This window comes from Poecilia reticulata, chromosome 2 (assembly GCF_904066995.2).
Source record: "Poecilia reticulata chromosome 2, P_reticulata-male-v2, whole genome shotgun sequence".
Taxonomy (NCBI): Eukaryota; Metazoa; Chordata; class Actinopteri; order Cyprinodontiformes; family Poeciliidae; genus Poecilia; species Poecilia reticulata.
In genome coordinates, this window is record NC_088831.1 from 26,279,055 (window position 1) to 26,298,207 (window position 19,153).

General features: G+C 38.2%; 3 protein-coding genes across 5 annotated transcripts in view; 2 read left to right on the forward strand and 1 right to left on the reverse strand.

Moving 5' to 3' along the window:
* Nucleotides 1-11,768, forward strand: part of mgat4a (alpha-1,3-mannosyl-glycoprotein 4-beta-N-acetylglucosaminyltransferase A) — a 37,135-nt gene extending 25,367 nt beyond the window's left edge. The window contains exons 8-17 of the mRNA XM_008434584.3: nucleotides 2,329-2,404; nucleotides 4,011-4,125; nucleotides 5,073-5,203; nucleotides 5,291-5,398; nucleotides 5,497-5,571; nucleotides 5,676-5,794; nucleotides 6,730-6,808; nucleotides 7,118-7,178; nucleotides 8,378-8,490; nucleotides 8,620-11,768. Coding sequence (XP_008432806.2) covers nucleotides 2,329-2,404; nucleotides 4,011-4,125; nucleotides 5,073-5,203; nucleotides 5,291-5,398; nucleotides 5,497-5,571; nucleotides 5,676-5,794; nucleotides 6,730-6,808; nucleotides 7,118-7,178; nucleotides 8,378-8,490; nucleotides 8,620-8,646 — 904 coding nt within the window. The 3' untranslated portion in view covers nucleotides 8,647-11,768. The remainder of the gene's footprint in view (nucleotides 1-2,328; nucleotides 2,405-4,010; nucleotides 4,126-5,072; nucleotides 5,204-5,290; nucleotides 5,399-5,496; nucleotides 5,572-5,675; nucleotides 5,795-6,729; nucleotides 6,809-7,117; nucleotides 7,179-8,377; nucleotides 8,491-8,619) is intronic.
* A 164-nt stretch (nucleotides 11,769-11,932) lies between these two features.
* Nucleotides 11,933-13,985, forward strand: coa5 (cytochrome C oxidase assembly factor 5). Its single transcript, XM_008434630.3, has 3 exons — nucleotides 11,933-12,178; nucleotides 13,449-13,532; nucleotides 13,638-13,985. Exons 1-3 carry the CDS (start codon nucleotides 12,077-12,079, stop codon nucleotides 13,677-13,679), a joined length of 228 nt encoding a protein of 75 aa, XP_008432852.1. The 5' UTR covers nucleotides 11,933-12,076; the 3' UTR covers nucleotides 13,680-13,985.
* LOC103479903 (inosine-uridine preferring nucleoside hydrolase) lies at nucleotides 13,915-18,598 on the reverse strand. 3 transcript variants are annotated; one of them, XM_081601981.1, is made up of 7 exons: nucleotides 18,317-18,598; nucleotides 17,962-18,057; nucleotides 17,630-17,817; nucleotides 17,326-17,505; nucleotides 15,592-15,703; nucleotides 14,580-14,716; nucleotides 13,915-14,464 (listed from the first exon to the last, which is right to left on the reverse strand). In XM_081601981.1, the coding sequence occupies exons 3-7, from the start codon at nucleotides 17,804-17,806 to the stop codon at nucleotides 14,117-14,119; spliced, it is 954 nt and encodes a 317-aa protein (XP_081458107.1). In that variant the 5' UTR covers nucleotides 17,807-17,817; nucleotides 17,962-18,057; nucleotides 18,317-18,598; the 3' UTR covers nucleotides 13,915-14,116. The 3 variants fall into 3 exon arrangements, with proteins under 3 accessions (XP_081458107.1, XP_017157660.2, XP_008432821.2); XM_017302171.2 differs by having other exon boundaries at nucleotides 17,630-18,057; XM_008434599.3 differs by lacking the exon at nucleotides 18,317-18,598 and having other exon boundaries at nucleotides 17,630-18,122.
* Nucleotides 18,599-19,153: the final 555 nt, after the last annotated feature.

Below are 19,153 nucleotides of genomic sequence, written 5' to 3' on the forward strand. Positions count from 1 at the left end.
GAATTGTTTGACTAAAAAAGAAAGCAAGGACAATCTAAAGAAAATATTTGGTAATAATGCTTACACTTTAAGTAAAGTCTGTTAAAATTAAAGCCACTGGGAACTGATTAATAGCGTAGTCAAGAATTTTATTTAATATTATTAATTAAGCTTTTTGTTTAACAATGTGAATATGTCGAACAATATACCAATCCACCAACAAATGTCTATTGCTAATTCTGCCCCACTGCTACCATGGAGAAAGTGGAATTTTTTCTGAATAAGTAAACCGATTTAAATGTTTAAACTTTAATCAAAATTTAACTAATCTCCCAGGAGTTTAAAGAAAAGGTCACCTAATTCTCCATGTCAGTATGAAGTGTAGACTTTGAGTGAGGAAGAAATAAAGCGGAGGGAGCGATTTAAAGTTTCCAAATCACCTTAATATGTGATTTTGAGGCATCAGACATCCATCTTGGCAGAAGACATTAAATCCCTTTTGTTGGCCCAGATCTTCTCTGTTCAGCTCAGAGCTTTTGCACAAAAGTAGTTCAAGTGCTTAACCAGGGTTAACGCTAGAGACAGTTTTTAACTGGATCTGCAAAATAACTAATTTGCTTTTCTTCCACCCAAGAGCCAAATTGGAGCCTCTTCTTTATAAAAGTTTCATTCGGTTAATATTTGATCCTTCCACTGGGTTTTTGTGAAGGATTACAGTGTATAGAAAATGTTTATCTACACATATTATAGTATTTTTCCCAGTATCCCTGCAAGTAGACACCATAATATTCCCAACTTAGGTTATAGTAACTTTTTTTAATCATTGCTTGAGAATGTTTTGCAATCAGCTGATTTCTCATCACAACTTTTATTAGTACAAAGTGTTGATTATTAAAAAGCCGATATTGTTAATAATCTGAATCAGAAATTGAGTTCATATTTTTGTTGTTTATAATCAGCAATGAGTGCAGTTTTATATTGCATTTTGACCTGCTTAAACTCTGGGGAGTTGGTGGAGTCATCAAGACGCCCTGATCAGCCAATCAGGAGATTTTTTTCATTTTTGTTAGTCAACCAATAAGAAAAAGTAATACTTTTATTAAATTGCTACCACGCTCTTTAAACTCAAGTGAAATGTATAATATAAAAAAGCTATTTTTCTATATAAAACTATCTCAAGGCCACAGATGGTTTTCCATTTATTCATGTATCTTTTAAGTGAGTAAAAAGACTGAATTTACCACTTAAAATAATATCTAGATTTAACTAATCATCGATTATATTGAAAGCTCGCCAGATTTTGAGTTGAGCAAAGTAGGATGCACATTAGAGCTTTGATGTACTAATGAGACAGACCGTTTAAAAAAAAAAAAAGACTTGAAGATTTTGAAGACAGCTGTTAAATGTATACAAGAGGTCAGATCTCTGGTGTTTGTTTTTGTGTGTACAGCACATATCGATGTTTCTTCTGCTTCTTTGTAATAAAACACGCTGAAATACTGAGTTAAATTTAATTTAACCAACGCTCTGATGGAATGTAAAAGAGCTGTGGTGAGGATATTGCAGAAAAAGTGGAGAGATGAGTCAGGGGAACGGGGAGGGGAGGGAGTATGTGATAGCTTTTAGGTGGCTTGATGGGGGCGCTTAGTATTCCACAGGCATTTGTCAAAGTCAGATCAAGGTCATCAGCAGCAGCACTCTATCGCTGTCTCTAAGCAGGGCTCCATCTGATCCACTGCGCTTTATCTTCTCTTTGTAGTTGAATTGATTAGAAATCTGTTTACAGTGCAGTGCAGGCTTCTTCTATGTATTCACATAATAGCCTTCAGGAGCGCCGCACTCTGTGTGGGTGTTTGAGTGCGCAGACGTTTCAGATTGCATCTAGATCAACATGATTGTCACATTTTCTATGTTTGCATCTAAATTAGCTAAGAAAATACTGTGGACTTTCAAAGTTGGAATAAGTGACCGTCCCTGCTTACTGGTGTGTTATGAGAAGGCAGGCATGCGCATTTATATGTAATGGAGCTTGTGTAGTCAGAAATACGTCTTTGACAGCTCCCACGCAGAAACACCTGCAGTCCTCTGTGAGCAGTCTTATTCCCGACCGCTACATCATTTGGATCAAACAATTAGTGTGGCAGCTGGGGTTTATAAATTATTCAAGCAGAGTCTGCTCTCGCAACTTTGCGCGTATACCTGGAAAAACACTTTTGCTTCGTACATGTAAAGCAGTCTGTCTGACACGCACTTCACAAATGTAAGACTCCTTAACATGCAGGAGAACGGACTCGGCTATCATGGGTTGATTTTTATGTTTGTGTTTCAATGACTTCTGTTTTTATTTAGATGGCGAACGAAGCAGAATCTGGATTATTCCTTTCTCATGATGTATGCTGTGAGCAAAGGGGTTTATTATGTCCAGGTATGTACTTGAATTTTAATGCAGAAATTTCTTCAATGCTTCATTATGTGTAACACAATTCAGAAGAGTCTCAATTTGGTACATTTGCTGCAGCATTAAAATAAACACAACATACTTAAAATGTATCATCCGAAAAGCTTCTTTGTCACTTCATACTGAAAGGGAAAAATATTACAATAATAAGCCTTTGTGTGTAAATATTACATGCCAATCAAGATAAATGTACAGTATTTATAACTCAGCTTACAGTGCCAGCCATTTTACCACTAACCCTGCTAAAGATGTGTGAAATGTTTTTTTCTTATATATATATATATATATATATATATATATATATATATATATATATATATATATATATATATATATATTTCAGTCACATAATGAAACATGGAAATTCTACAAAATAGAATCTCAACACATTTGGTGGGGAAAGAATCACATGTAATTAAAAGTTTATGCCAAAATCCCCTCGGCTAAAATCAACTGTACTCTTGCTTTCGACGCTATTTACTGCCCCGAGAGGACACACCTACTTCTCTTTAATTCAGTTGAAATATACTTTTATGCCGAAGGGAATTTAAATGTTCTCTTGACTCGCATCATCTAAGTGATTTCAAAGAGTGATGATGTTGAGGGAGGATCTCAGCAAGCGCTCGACCTCTCACTGAAAATTGTTGCTGTGTGACAGCCTCATGCCTGTCATGACACGCTAACAGCTCAATGTAACAGCTGCAGAGAAGATATCCAACAGTAGCATGCCCTGAATGACATCATCAGTTGTTAGCAAGCGCTGCTGATCCACCTCATTTCCTTTTGCCACTCCTTTTTAAATCTCTGTTTGGCCGTTTGGTTAAAAAGCCAGTAAGAGAGACACTGGCGTTGGTGATGTTATCCTTGCTTTTTGCTTAAAAGCTTACAATGTTCACAATTTTTTCATATTTACTATCATGATGAAATGATGCATGAAAAGATTTTGTTAAAATATTTTTTTATGTTGGATGTTTCCCCCCCAATGTGTAAATGTACATAAATTGAAGATTTTTTTTCTTTAATATCTTTAGCATGAGATATTTGTGTTACAAGTAAAAATTTATTTCTTTAAAGACTAACACATTTTTAATAGAGGAGAAACTGTTGTAATCTGTAACCTAATGAAACCAAACAAGAAAGCTGTTTTTATTTCAAAAAATTAAAAAAGCACTTAACCAGTGCTTTTTAAGATGGCAGCGATTTTCTCTGTTACTATAAATCTCTTGGGCTTCTCCAACTCTTGTCTGATGTAATCTAGGCACGCTGTTTATGATCACGATGACGTTCGAAGTGTTGACAGAATTTTTACTGTGTTAAAACTTTCTTTCTCTCTCGTCCATTAAATGTTGTTTCTATTTACGCTCATGTGGAAAGAAAAGAGGTATTGTCATGAGAAAATATTTTCAGCTGTCTTGGTGTAGCCTGCTAGTTTAGTGTAGTTGTTTTCTAGCTCAGCTCAGACAATGTTGATCAAATAGAAGAGCTCCCCTCCCCATTAAGGATAACCTCACATTAATCTCACACAGTGGGTTTCTTTTCTGCTATTTTTATCATTCTGTGTTGCTTCTTTTAGCTGGAGGATGACATTGTGGCCAAGCCAAACTATTTTGCCACTATGAGGAACTTCGCCCTGCAGCTGTCCTCTGAGGACTGGATGATCCTGGAGTTCTCCCAGCTTGGCTTCATTGGTATTACCTTCTGTCAATCAGCCTCAAACAATTACCAAACAAATGCAGTGTGCTGTTTCAGCACTATCGTTACTACTATCTATTTTTTAAACTGACTTGCATTCTTATTTTATTAAGTACATTTCTTTGCTTATAAAGGCAAAATAATGGAATTTGCAGATATAGCTCATTGTGACGGCACTGCAGAATTACTAAAATTCAAAATGATAAATACTGTCAATCAATGAGATAAAATTAGTCAATGAAATTATTAATTCCTAGAATAAGATGCAAATTTAAATACAGGTAATGACTGGGTTGATCACTACACCCAGTCTGAAATGAGAACTTCAGACTTCTGATCACAAGAAAACCAACTATTGCACACAGTAACAAATATAATGGCTGCTGGTTTGTTGCATCTCAAGTCTTTTAATAAAAAATAAATAAAAGTAGCTCACATTGAATGTTTTTAACAATGAAAATATAATTTGTAAATCCTTAGACCAATATACTGTGTTAGACAGTATATTGGTCTAACACAGACCAATATACTGGTCTGTGTTAGACCAGTATATTGCTATGGCATGTACAAGATGTACCTTGTACATCTTGTACAGGGTACAAGATGTACCCTGTATTTCATCCAATCAGTGTGAGCTGGGCACCACCATGAACTAAAACATCAAACCATCATTGCTGCATGGCTTTCATGCTGGACTGCTGTTAATATTTTGCTATTTATAGCCTGGCACTTATTCATTTTTAATTAATTTCTAATCTGTTTTTATCTCTTCAATAATTTGTCAAAGATTCCAAACAAACTGATGTTGTTGTATCACGTTGGAGGCTTGTGGCCTCTGTGATTCTTTCATGGGTTTATCTCGTTTCACGTAACTGGTAACTTATTACCAACCTTCTGTGGAGGAACAAGAAACATCTCTTAAGTCGTTTTCTCGTTCTTACAGGAAAAATGTTCCAGGCTCCAGATCTGAACCTCATTGTGGAGTTCATCTTTATGTTCTACAAAGAGAAGCCTATCGACTGGCTGCTGGACCATATTCTCTGGGTCAAAGTCTGTAACCCTGAGAAAGATGCGGTAGGTCCTGTCAATAACGCACAAACAAGAGAGTCAACATTGCAGGGATTAATCTCATCATTTGTTGCTTTTTTTTTTCTCCTCCAGAAACACTGTGAGCGGCAGAAATCCAGCCTCCGCGTGCGGTTTAGACCCTCGCTCTTCCAGCACGTTGGACTCCACTCTTCTCTTGCTGGAAAGATTCAGAAACTCACAGTGAGCTCTCGTGTCCTGACCGTTGTTGACATTCAGAGTGAGGGGAATCCGTTTCCTGCATATAGAAACAGTGGTTTCCTTTCTGTCTGGGTCTGTAGGATAAGGACTTCCTGAAGCCGCTGCTCCATAAGATGCATGTTAACCCCCCAGCAGAGGTCTCCACTTCCATGAAGGTAACACTCCAGAGGTTTTGTAACATGTGCTCTGTATTGTTGTCAGTTAAATCATATTAAGATACATTTTTTAAGAGTAAATGAGTTTCTTTTGCGTCATGCAGGTTTATCAGGGCCACACTCTGGAGAAGACGTACCTTGGAGAAGATTTCTTCTGGGCTATCACACCTACTTCTGGAGACTACATCCTCTTTAAATTTGACAGAGCAATTAGCATAGAAAGGTAAGGAGCAGCATACACCGTATGTAGGGTGCTTACAGGCTAAACATTTTCACACACAGGCACACGCAGAGAACTTCTCACCTATTTTTCTTCTCTGTCCTTCAGTAAGTGTGGCTCAGCTTCGGTGAGGATGTATGCGTGTGTGTGTGCGCGCGTGTCTCTGGAGGTCAGGGTGAGCTAATGAGAGCGCTCTAAATTCAGCATTCTCAGGCTGCTGCTCTGCAGTGGTGAGGCAGATGGGAAGGAAGATGGAGAAATAGAAGCAGGTTAAAACCAGCCTGAGAGGAGAGACGACCAAAAACCCTTTGTTCATGTTGAAACGAAGTAAAATAAGGCTGCAGTTGTGAAAACAACGTTACGAGTACAATGCCCATCCCTACATGTGCAACCGATCTTACCCACCGATCTCATCTGCCTGTTCAAAGATCTGAAAATCACCGAAAGAACTTCCGCTTGCCGACGAAACAAGTTTGTATTGTTTCACTGGTTTTGAATAATTTTTTTTTAAATAAAATAAAATTGGAACATTGAGGGGAGTATTGTATCTTAATAAATATCTTAATAAAATTGATATCGGCCAAAATCTGAATTTTAAAGATTGGTAATCAGGCAGACAGCTACAATCAATTCACTCCTTAATATAATAACTAAAGCCATCCAAGTAGTGAAAGGAAATAGTTTCAAATGTAATAGGATAAAAAGTTTCTCTTTAAGGTTATAATCTTGCAACCTTGCTGATATATGAAAACAATGTATAATTTTGCCATCCTCTACTGCTTTGTGTTGGCTTACGTTTTCAAGGCACCGAATGCCTTAACCACATGATGTATCCAATTTCATGACATACAAATATTGGTTGGACTGTCTTCCTGTTGAAGTCACTAGTGCTCATCCTCGGATGCAAATGTTAAAATAATGCACGATTTAATTGGCAGGTTCCTGTTTCGCAGCGGAAACCAGGAGCACCCGGGGGACAAGATTGAAAACACCACAGTGGAAATACTACCTTCATCGGTAGGGAAACGCCTCCCACACGCACGCACACCACACACACACACGCACACAGTCCGTCACTGAGAGATGTGCAAAAGGCCTCAATTAGATTACATCGAGTGGTTGCTCTTTTGGACGTAGCGTATTGATTTTTGACAGTAGTGAGGGCGATGACAGAATCACTGCTTCTGTCAGTTCGGTCGGAATATGTAATTTACACATTTATTGTAAAACTTTTAACTTGTGTGAGCATGCTGGGTGCTGTTTAAATGGTACGTCAGTGACATTTGCATTTGTCTTTACATTTTGTTTTTCGTCTTTCAATGTTAGGAAAGTGGACTGCAGACCAAAGAGAAGTACAAGCGAACTGAAGATCGCTTTTACAGGATCGGTAAGAGCTTTTAATGTTTTAATTCTACAGAGCAGTAGCACAGTTATTGGTTCCCTAAGCTTTCCTTTTAAAGAGAAAGTGCCTGACTAAACAGAGCTGTTCCACATATTCACCTTTTCTCATTCTTGGCTTCATTTGGCTTAAAGACACAATTCCAGATAAAACCCTGGTAGATTTTAACGAACTCTACATGTTTACTGTTATGATGGAAGAACAGAAAAGTTTTTCTTTTCCCTGTTATCATTCCCAACAGAAATGAGCCTCCTGGGCTATCATACTTACAGCCAAGACGATCAAGAAGTTGTGGATTCATAATGAAATGATTCACTAAACTCTGATCAACTTAAAGTATCAATAGTTTTAGTTAAATTTCACTTTAGCTTACCGATATTTCTGCTGGTTAGTAATAATGAGGGAAGGCAAAAAGTTGTAAATTAGTTGATGGAAACATGTGATGTGACACCAGGAAGGTGTTTGTTTACAACCAAATATGGAAAGTAACTGGTTACATTTACTAGTGTAGCTGTAAATAAGTACAATTTGTGTACTTTGTAATTTTTGAAGACTTGAACTTTTACTTTTACTTGAGTAAAGTATTTTACTCTTATACATTTGAAATCTTGTATTAATGAGAAAAAATGAAATAAAAGATTTTGCAAATGTATGTCATTAAAATACCGCACAAACATTTATGTTGTATGTTAACATGTTTTATTTTTTTTATCTATAAGTGATGTTCTTTAAGTAAAAAGAGTTTCAGACCGATATCTCCTCTTTTATTTTGTAATAAAAGTCTACGAGTGGAATGTTCTTCTGCTCATAAAACTAATTAACTTTTACTTAAAGTAACATTTTAATGAGGTACTGTATATTTGTATTTGAGTACATTTTAGACTGGTGTCTTAAGTAAAATTATGCTAAAAGTGCAGTAAAAGTAACTGCACTTTTACATTAATACATTACTTTTATACTCTTTCCACCTTTGTGTGCAACATGTGATACGCCTTCTAAATTTCCTCTGCATGTTCTCTTCACAATTTCCTTCATTTTTTTTGATAATGTGCAAGATAATTGCTCTCTCCCCTCTTATCAGTTTATAACTACGACTCACATTTTGCCCCTGGTTTCTTGCATTTTAAGTATTGTTCTCAGTCAGTGAAGATGGCTTGGGTTTAAATGATTTTGGGTTGAACACTCAGGTAATTTTGAGAAAGGTGTGGCAGAGGGAGCGGTGGATCCGGCCTTCAACCCTGTCGTTGCCCTTCGGCTTTCCGTTCTGAAAGACTCTGCGGTGTGGGCCATCCTCAGTGAGGTAAGTCCATGTTTCCAGGTCACGACATGTTCAACTTTTTTTTGTTTTTTCCAGATGTGAAGCCCCTCTTTGTTTCTGCCTACTCAGGCGAATAACTGAATGAAAAGCCGGTGTGCTCTCTCATTGCAGATCCACATAAAGAGGGTATCTGGCTGATTGTTCTGCAGGAGACACATGAATCACAGCCCCTGGAGGGCCAAAATCTCCCAGACTGCTAATGTGGGGTCTCTAGTACCTAGCAACCAGCAGAGAAGTGATTAGAGCTTAGAGTTGTCTAAGAAATGCCAGCTCTCTGTCCCCGTTCTTCCTGATTTGCTTTGTTTTTGCTTCTTATTTATCGGTTTCTCCCCTCTCTTTCTCCACGACTCCCCACACTCTTGTGAATTCCACTTACTTTTGAGAATGGGAATACTACTGTCTGCAATCAACGGAGGGAGGGTGTGAAGACATCTGCTCGCAGCAGCTCGGACTCTCAAAGTGACTGTGTTGCTGAGCAGCTCGGAGACCAGTCAGATTAGTTGCTGGATGAAAGAGGCCGAATCTTCACAGGTGGAGAGAACCAGTCCACCTGGCCAGTGGTGGAGATGCTGCCAAATCCCTCAATTACTCAATGCTGCCACACCTGGGCGAGCGGGGGCGTTGCACTGTCTCTAGTGCCTCAGCAAGCCCAGCGATGATAAAGAATGTCTACGTCTCTAAAGGCCAGTTGTTCTCCGTTCCTAGCAGAAATGGTGGAGGTCTACCCTCTGACACGTGACTCTAGATCAACCAACACCAGCCCAAACAAATGTCTTTTTTTTTTTTTTTTCTTCACTGCAATCAAACAAAAACCGGTCCCGTTGTTACGCTGGTGAGCTTATTGTCCCATAATCCATCTGAGTGATATTTGACTGTAGGGCAGCCTAGCGACCCATGAAGAAAATCAGCACCTTGACGTCCAACTTTTCTCACCTTTTTTTGTCTGACATGCTGTTTGACCTTGAGGTCAGTTTATAGTCGACTAACTTGGACATTAGCCTGGCTATGTTTCCCCGAAGAAATATATTGTTATACTGACATATTATTATTATTATTACAGCTACGATTGACGATCTATGAAGTTGACTTAATTTATTGGAAATAAATCTTTAATTTGTACAAGAGGTAAAATATATTTTTATTCTAAGAGATGTTTACGGTAGTTACGAGTCTGTTTTTATGTACTTTTTTTCCTTTTTAATCTGAATTGCTTCTGTGCATCCTTATATTCATGCCATACTGACGCCTCGTTTCAGAGTCCCGAATCGCATTCATTTTAATTGTATAGAAACCTGTTTGCAGGGCTCCTACGCATTAAGGAAACTCTTAATTCACACTCCATGCTTTTTAACAAATGTGTCAACTTGTGTAAAATGATTTTTCTAGAATCTTTTGTGCTCCACATTCAAGAACATAAAAACGAGACGTTTTGAAAACACAATCAGTCGCAACCTTTTAAGACAAGATAATAGTGTGCTGTAAACCTTTATTTCAATAATTTATCAGGCTAGAATGAGAAAACCAAGAAGGTGATCTTGAAGCCTTGGTTTTGCTCTTTGTAAGGAGTTGCTTAACGCTCTGGAGTCTGTTACATCGAGATAATGCAGCTGCCACGACTAAATAAGCTTGAGGATTCTATCTCACTATAATGAAACGGTGACGCTAGCAGCACATCTAAAAACACCCAAACCATTTTAGTTATACCAACGGAACTAATTTGAGATCTCAATTTCTGAAGATAAAGTGATGAAAATTATCAAAACAAAATGATTTTGAGGTGTTGGTATCAGTATGAAGAGTTAAATGCTTGTTATCCTGAGATGATGAAACTCGAAACTCAACTTGCCTGATATCTTGACATAATAAAATAAGCTGTAAAAGTATGGTGGTTTTAATATTGAAGCTAGCTAAATGTAGAGAGGATTTAGCTGTCACAATAAAAACAATTTTTTTATATCCGTGCTTCTCAGATAGTTCCTGTTGCCGTCAAAAGATGGACAGTTGCATTCGAATACAGCTTTACTGTATTTTACTAAAATAAAACACATTTTCTTTTCCGTTTTTAATATTTGGAGCACACCAATACTAAAGGAAAATAAAAACAATCTGACCTTGGTTAAAATGGCCAAAAATTGGTTAGGCTACTAGAAAACTGATGTAGATCATGTGGAATATTGAAATATGTGAAGTGTAGGAACCCTGTTGTAGATATGGGTCTAAAATAGGAAAAAAATGTGCCTTATAACACAGTTATCTTAAAAATTGCCTCAAAATCTGTATAATCCGTTCCCTCTTGGTTTCTTCTCTAGAAAGACATTGTATGTTAATATTTAAAAATAACAGTATAAACTGATGTCAAAGATGATCTTACTGCTGTCCAAAATTAGTGAAAGACATAGTTTTATTAGCTCAGTCTCTGACATAGCAATATTTGCACTGCTTTACTGTTTTTTTTTCCTTTACTTTTTTTTTGTTTTAAATCACACTGTCCTCATTGTACCTCACTTTTCACCTTCATGCATCTGTTTAACAAATTCAACCATTTATTTAGTCAATTTTTAATGGACAGGATATGACTACTGATCGTTAGAGTGCACTTCTGATTGTACATACATCTAAAATATATATTCACTTTTTCCCCGTTTGAAGTAGTTTCTTTTTACATTTTCATGTTTGTGGCCAACTATCTCAGTGGAAACTCTTTGTAAGTGAAACTTGACTGATCTTTTGTATTGGTGATTGTTGCTTTCACTGTTAAGGGGTTAGTGAAGTGCCTTTAGGTGGGATTGTTTTCTAATGACTAATTTCTGGCTTATGCTTGTTTGCATTCATGACATGTAATTTATAAACATTTTGTTTAGATGTAAATGGGTTTTAACCCAGTCGAAGTATGTGCGCCGTCCAGTCTCGCTAGTTCATCTTTTAATTTGAAAATCTGGGCACAGTAATGTTTGGAAATGACATTTTCCTCCTTCCACGATGTTTCCTCTGCTTTCATAAACAAAAAGTAAGCACATGTAAGGGAAGAATTGTCATGTGATCTTTGGGATTTTCCCCGCTCCTTTTTAAGGAAGAGGGACAGACCATAAAAAAACAACAAAAAAAAAAACCGCACACAAAGGACATTCACCCAATCACTTCCAATGCTCATCAGTTTATGTGCCTTCATCGTGTTCATGTGTTTGCCTGACTTTGGTGATATTTTTGGCATCAATTTTCCATGAACGTAAATTTTAAATAAACAACTGTTCTGGATAGAAGTAATGGTCATTTTTGTGTTGTGATTTTGTTCTTCTCTCATCACTCATCCCACCCGCATTGCCAGGTTTTATTTTAAAATGCTAATATTAACACACGCGGCCAGAAGTTCACTTGAACGTCACATGCAATAAAAACTACAAACGTTCCCAGCATGCACATGTACTTCCGTCTTCCCATCATGCCTTTCATAATCATGGCGGCTGACAGTATTTCATAACATTTACATGTCACCGCTGTGTACACTTGAATTATTGCAGCTCTCGGTTTGTAAGTGCGTTTTCTTGTTTTTGGAGTGACTTTCTGAAAAATGCCTAAATATTACGAGGATAAAGAGGAAGACACCAGAGCCTGCGCTGGCATCAGAGAGGACTTCAAGGCTTGTCTCCTCCAGCATGACTGCGTAGTGAAGGTAAGGAGGTGCACACTTCAGGTACAAATGACAATGAAAAAACTGTTTACACCGGAAAGGCCACTATATAAATGTATTGGGACTGAGTCTAATTTATTTAACATTTTAATGAGAACAGTTGCTTTATTTTGGAGTGACGTATTTAAATACGTCATATTTTTAACCAAATGCCTAGGTAAAAGTATTTCAGCTATGGTGTACTAGTGAATGCGGTTGGCCCAACAAATTGTAAATTGTAGCGAAAATGTTTGTTGAAACGATTATGTCACAGGATAACGGTTCAGACTATTATTCTGATTAAGTAGTCGCTTTCTAACGACGGTACAGCTACACGGCTAAAGCTAAACGTTAATGGTAAGTTAATGTTTACTTTTCCAGGCAAAGACATTAAACGTGAATTTTGAATTAAAAGACAAAATAACCAATTTAAAAACGAGCTTGAGAAGAATTTTTCTTCTTTTAAATCCAATACAGCTTTATTACAGCGTCATAGATAAACAGTTTTAAAGTCCCAAACATAATGATGATAAAAAAAAATAAAAAATACAATTCTTGTGTCCATTGTTATAATTAAAGATATAACATTGGACACAAGAATGAGAAAATAGTTAAAATCAAAAGCAGCAAAATGATCTGACAATAAGTGACATAATGGAAACATAAGCTCATTTCTAAAGGTAAAAGGCCTGATCTTTGCAGATTTACGCATTAGCCGTACACCTTCCAGTTCTTGTGATTTAACTAAAATCCAAAGGTTGTTCTGTGCCTTAGAGATTTTTTTTGTATCCATCTCCTGACTTATACTTTTCAATATAATTTCCTATGATATGCTGGGAGTGTTTTTTGTTTTTTTATGTCATTACAGCCATACGTGCTATTCATTCACTCTAGGCTTAAAAAGGAAAAGTCAACTATTACGTTGATGTAAAGTTTAGTAACTTACAGCAAAAGTGACATAACCTCTTTTTATTGTTCATTACTGATTTCTGACCAGAACATTTGTACCAGAAACATTTCCAAACAAGAAAAAAATGTAACACTTCAGGGTTACATATAGCAACATCTTCCATTTAAAACGATTAAAATAAGTTTCCTGGATGCCACAAATGTAATGTATTTGATAGAGAACATGCATAAATCGCAAATGCATTAAAGAAGAAATACTTGTCATAATTTAAAATCAAAGCATAAAACTTAATCATTGGCCTTTCTAAAAGCTCTTGTGATTGTCTCAGAATAGTGTGTTTTAAAGTGTCTCTCTGTCCACCAGGAGGGAAAGATGCCCAGTGAGTGTCTGAAGGAAGGCCACTGCAAAGCCCTGCAGACGTCATTCTTTGAGTGCAAGAGGTCCATGGTGAGTGAGTCAGCTGTAGTCACTCAGTTACTGTACGACGCTGTTTGGTAGAAGGCCTTTAATGTTTAACAAAAATAACCAACTTTAAACATTTTCTGTCCGCAGCTGGATACAAGGTCGCGATTCAGAGGGAGGAAAGGATACTGAGGAACCAACTATTGTCGCGTTGTGACGAGACTGAGCAGCTTGTGTTGATTGAAATCAATGCAGCAACATGTGTGATGCTGCATCTTCAGCATTATGAACACCTCATCTGAAGCACAGGTGGAGAAGAGCAGCAACAAACGACAGGATGTGAAAGAACCCACAGCAGGATTAGGTGTTGATCTTTAACAAAAGACGAGAGCTCTCATTGGTTGGAGCGTTCAGCATGTTTTCCTGCCTTGTTAGAACATTTTTATTTTGTTATTTTGAATGAAAATCATCAACTTAAATAAATGATGACCAAAGTCAGAGGTTTGTCTGTTGAAAGTGGAGTCATTGCATTGTTGAGGTAACTTGAGTTTTACTATACAAAAAACAAAACAGGTGAACCACAAAACGTGTGGAGAACAGCAGCGACCTTCAGCATTAAGTTCAGACTCTCATTTCAGAGCCGCCATCATCATCTTCCTGAACTTCTCCATGTCTACCTTTTTTATGATGAAAACCTTGTGCGTCTTGTTCAGTAAGCCCAGAGTGTCCACTACCATCATGCCTCTGGTGTGCGCGCCCACCAGCTCCACGCTAACCGGGAATTGGTCGCTCTCTACAACGAAGGAGTCGTCCACGGCGGCCGCCATGGCGTACGAGTCGCAGGAAATCAGGCCCGAACCCGCGATGAACTCTTTCTCGAAGCGCTCGGTTTTCGACGCCTCGATGCTGTGGCTGAAGATCTTCGCCATGAAGCGAGCTTTGTGGCTGTTCTGCGCCAGCCAGGCGTCGCAGAACTCCTGAAGGAACGAAAACATTCGGCAGCTGCAACGTTTATTCACGTTTACTGTGGATAAACGATGATAATGAGTCGCATTCATCCACGTGTGAGAAAATATGGAAACGAGAGGTTACCCAAGGCAGCTTGTTGTAGCAGGTGAACTCCCAGCAGGCCAAGTAGGTGGGACACTGGTAATCATTCAGCACAATGTACGCTGCTTCTGGATCAGCAGTGAAGTTGAACTCGCCGCACACCGAGGTGTTTCCTCGGGCTGCAGAACAGAACCGCAAAACAAAAGTCGGTTTGGACCAGAGCGCTGCAACTTTTGCAAACCAAAGATTCATTTTTGCCTTCAGTCCAACAAGGTGAAACACGTTTAGAGCTGCAAATATTGCATAACATTTTGTTTAAAAAATAAAAAAAAATCATATTGATGAATATCTACTATAGGAAATGTGTTTTATAAGAACCACCATTTCATTTAATCTAAAAGAAGATGGATGGTTTTTAACCAATAGGACGTCAAAATTTGTGGAGAATGATGTAAACAATGTTCTTTCCAACTAAATCACAACTTGGTGACAAGAAATATATCATAAATACTATAAACAGCAAAAAGTTTTCACATTTTGGAAGTGAAGTACAAACTTTTTGTTGCGAGGGACAAAAAGGCAAAGAAAAAGTACCCGCAACCCTATTTTTAAAACTGAAATCACAAAATGTTATTGTGAATTTTTTTAGTAGGTCAACAATGAATTAAACATGCAGTGTTTTAATTAATAAAATAAAGCAGTCAGACTTTCTGTAGGAAGAAGATGTGTAAATAATTGCATATCCAAAACAGGATTTTGCTTGTTTACCTTAAGAGAAAGGCGTCCAATTAGCAAATTCTTCTGGGCTTGATTATTAAAAAAAGAAATTTAATGAAGCTTATTATCAATAAAACCAGAATTTGTGTCACTATTTTTTTTTGGGGGGGGGATGCTTGAAGTATTAAACCAAGTGTAACCCCTAAAAGCATATTTGTCAGAAAACTTTTGAGTAAAAATAATAAGTCGGTGACTTTATGCTGATATACCGTGACCTCCCTTTAGCTGTGATAAAAGTCGACTCCTTCAAACTAGTAACTCTCGGTGTTTCACTCACACTCAGTGTTCCCTCCCATGATGTAGAGCCCTTTAAGTTTGGCCGGCAAAGACGGATCCATCCTCACAGCCAGAGCCAGGTTGGTGAGCGGCGCCGTGGCAACCAACGACACCTGAGAGATGTAAAGTACGTGAACAAATAAGGGCACCTTATGACACCCTATTGTTTGTTTTTTTTGTTGTTTTTTACATAAACACAGGGATATTTTAAAACAGTTCATGCAATACTGATACATGCAAGTATGGACCTTCTAAATATATATGTAATAATGAAAAAATGCTATTTCTGGTGTGGAACAAATACGGTCACTTCTACGTCCTACTTCATAATCTGAAAGTTACATTTAGAAACACATGAGAACTTTGTCACTCTGTCATTTCTGGAAGGTTTTCCCCGTTTAAACCTGATATGTTTAGTTTGACTTTAGCAGTTTATAAGTCTGTTAAGGGATCTGAAGTGGACTCAAAACATTTGGAAAACACTAAATCTGCACAAGTTCACTCCGGTGATGATGCTAAAGATGTTCCCAAATCTCTAAAATGTCATTAGGAGACCTAAAGACGTCTTATGTTTTCACTTTCTTTTCCAAAGTTAAAGATGAGATTAAACGCTGATATGTAAACATTTCCTTATAAAGAATTTAATATTTAATTGTGTGCCCTCATTTCATCACATGATATAGAGTACACAGTTGCTCATAAGACTGCAGTGCATGATGCCATCTCTGTGACTTTAGTGCTGTATTTTACCACAAACATTCACATTTTAACTAAAGTGTTCTGACGCATGTGTTTTTTTTTTTTTGTACTAAGCAGGCAGAATTTTAATATTGCTTCATCTAAAATTCATTCTAATCACCAAACCCTTTTTATGTACTTGGTCTTTTCTGCAGCTTAAATCTTTAATTTCTGCTTCTTGAACCCATTAATAAGCATGCTCAGATCTGCTGAGTTTGTTACTAAAATCCTTCCTAAATTTTCTCAGGAAATAACCCTGCAGTAAGTTGTCACACCATGAACAAGCACAGCTAAAGTGTTCACACCCCGTAAACTTTTTCACTTTTTTTTTTTTTTTTTTACATAAAAACCACAGACTTCAATTCATGCAATACTGGTTGGATGGAGAACCTCTACGACAACCAATCTTTAAGTCATGCTCCAGATTCTCAGCTGAATTGGTGTCTGGGGTTTGACTAGGCCATTCTAACACATGAATATGCTTAGATTTTATCCATACCAATGCAGCTCTGGCGGTATGTTCAGGGTTATTGTCCGGGGTTCACTCACCGTCTTACCAACTCAAACCAGCTTCTCTGCTTCTGCTGAAACAAGCATCCCCATGGCATGACTCTGCCACCACCATGTTTCACAGTGAGGATGGTGCGTTCAGGGCACTGCACTGAGATAGATTTCTGCCTCACATGGTGATTCGTGGCATAAAACGTTCAGTTTCAGCCTCATATAACCGGAGCACCTTCTGCAACGTTTGCTTATGGTGAACGACAACCAGGATCTCTAACTGTCTTTGGTTACTTCTCAGATTAATGCTCTCCCTGCCAGGACACACTGAACAGTTTGAAGCTATGAACCGTGTTTTTACACTCTCTGTTTCTTGATCTTCACAATGCTGTTTGCTCCCTAAAGTTCTTTAACACACACATTGACCATGATTTGTATACATGAGGAGGAAACGATCAAACGTATCCTGTAGCTCTGACAGTCCTGCGTCTCTCACCTCTCCTGGATTTTCGTTAACAATCCTGACTATGGCCGACACGGCGCTCTCCTTCTGAAGTTGGTCCAGACCCGGAGCGTCAGGGTCAGGAGCGTCGCCCAGGCCGTCCTTCCCATGAAAGGATCCCGCATTTAGTCTTTTCCCAAGGATAGGCCTGTCAGCGCCTTTAAAGACTGGAATCTGACCCAGAAAACATAAGTGACAACTCGGTATAATGCAAAGAGAACAACTTCAAAACGTTCAAATATGTAACAGCACTAAACAGAGATAAGTCAGACCGTGAACGTAAACTACTTTGACCCACCTCCAGCTTGTTGCAGACCTGCAGAACCCGCAGTACGTTCTTGCACACGTTCTCCACAGCGGTGTTCCCGTGCACGCAGGTGATGCCCAGGATCTCCACACTGGGGGCGGCCAGCGCCAGCATGATGGCCTGAGCGTCGTCCACGCCACAGTCCACGTCCAGCAGCAGCTTCTTCATCGTCCTGAACCCTGCGAGAGCACACATTCACGTCCGACTCGGAAACAGCGACCTCAAATGTTTCATTTTCAACACAGCCGGAGTTTACCACAAAAACGGGACGTTTGAAACATATAATTAGACCCTCACAAATGACCTGAAACATTCACACGCACCTGAAACTTGATGTAGGAAGTATGAAGCGGTTGTAGTTCCTGACTAAACGTGGCCAGGGACAGTCGGCTGAAAACAACCTTTGAGCGCAAAACCAGCTGAATCATGAGCAGGTTGTACATGATGAAAGTTACAAAACAGGAAGCCAGATGTTAATAATTTACTCAACAGTAGCAGACTGTTTAAATAAACACAATGTGCTTTAGAGGTAAATCTGGGGAACTCATTAAAGATGATTGCCTTCAGAACCACTGGTAGATTTAAAGTTTTTAAATATAATCTATATATCAACCCTGATTCCTAGAAAGGAGTTGAAATAAGGGGCAAAGGTCACTTTGCGTGATCTCTGTTCAGTACCTGCACACGCCCAGAAATGTCCCAAGTCTTGAGATCTCCTGCCTTCAAGTCTCAAGGGTCAGTTCAGCATCGTCTCTGCCGTGGACTGCAGCTCCAGCTGGGATGTTTCTGAATATCACTCACAACGTCACCACAAAAATACTGAAAGATTTTACTACTTCCTCTCAGAATAACTCGGGTTCTTTTTGGGAAATTCTCAGCAGGCTGCCTAGAGCTTTTTTTTTTTTTGCTAAGTACAGATCATTTACAGAAGAAGCTTTCTAAACAAAAAAATCATAAGACGCTTTATAATAAAGAGAATGTTTGAAAATACTCATCTTTTTTTTCTTTTTCTTGTATTTGTGCTGACGTTGAGTTCACTTAGGGCTGCTAAAACCTATTTCTCCCCTCCATATTTCTTCAGTTTCTGCATTTTTTGCTACACTGACATGTTTCAGATCCTGTACAAATGTCACCATAAGACAAACATAGTCTGAGCTCATAAAAAAATCATTTATTGAGGGAGAAAAGAAGCTGCCAACACCGACCACGTGAATTAATCCGTTAACCTAGTTGCAGGTTGTGCCGCTGAGCAGCAACAACTAGCGGAGACATTTTATCCAACTCTTCTATGCAGTAATGTTTTCATTTAGCCATGTTTTTGTTTTAGCATGTACAGCCCGTTTAAAAATCTGAATTGAATTGTTAATTTTTTTTCCCCTCCATTTGTGGCTCTCATTGTGTGAAAATATTCCAGACTGATGGATGTCGATGACTTAATTCTCATCTGATCTTGAATTTCTTTAGTTTGGGCAGCTTTTAATTAAGCAATTCTACAGATCAGCCAGTGTGTGATTC

Coding starts and splice junctions, on each gene's coding strand:
- coa5 (XM_008434630.3), top strand. CDS start 12,077: ATGCCTAAATATTACGAGGATAAAGAGGAAGACACCAGAGCCTGCGCT. Junction 12,179..13,448: donor AGCATGACTGCGTAGTGAAG/GTAAGGAGGTGC, acceptor TCTGTCCACCAG/GAGGGAAAGATGCCCAGTGA. Junction 13,533..13,637: donor TTGAGTGCAAGAGGTCCATG/GTGAGTGAGTCA, acceptor TTCTGTCCGCAG/CTGGATACAAGGTCGCGATT.
- LOC103479903 (XM_017302171.2), bottom strand. CDS start 17,833: ATGTGTGCTCTCGCAGGGTTCAGGACGATGAAGAAGCTGCTGCTGGAC. Junction 17,506..17,629: donor AGGTCTGCAACAAGCTGGAG/GTGGGTCAAAGT, acceptor TTTCTGGGTCAG/ATTCCAGTCTTTAAAGGCGC. Junction 14,465..14,579: donor GCTACAACAAGCTGCCTTGG/GTAACCTCTCGT, acceptor TCGTTCCTTCAG/GAGTTCTGCGACGCCTGGCT.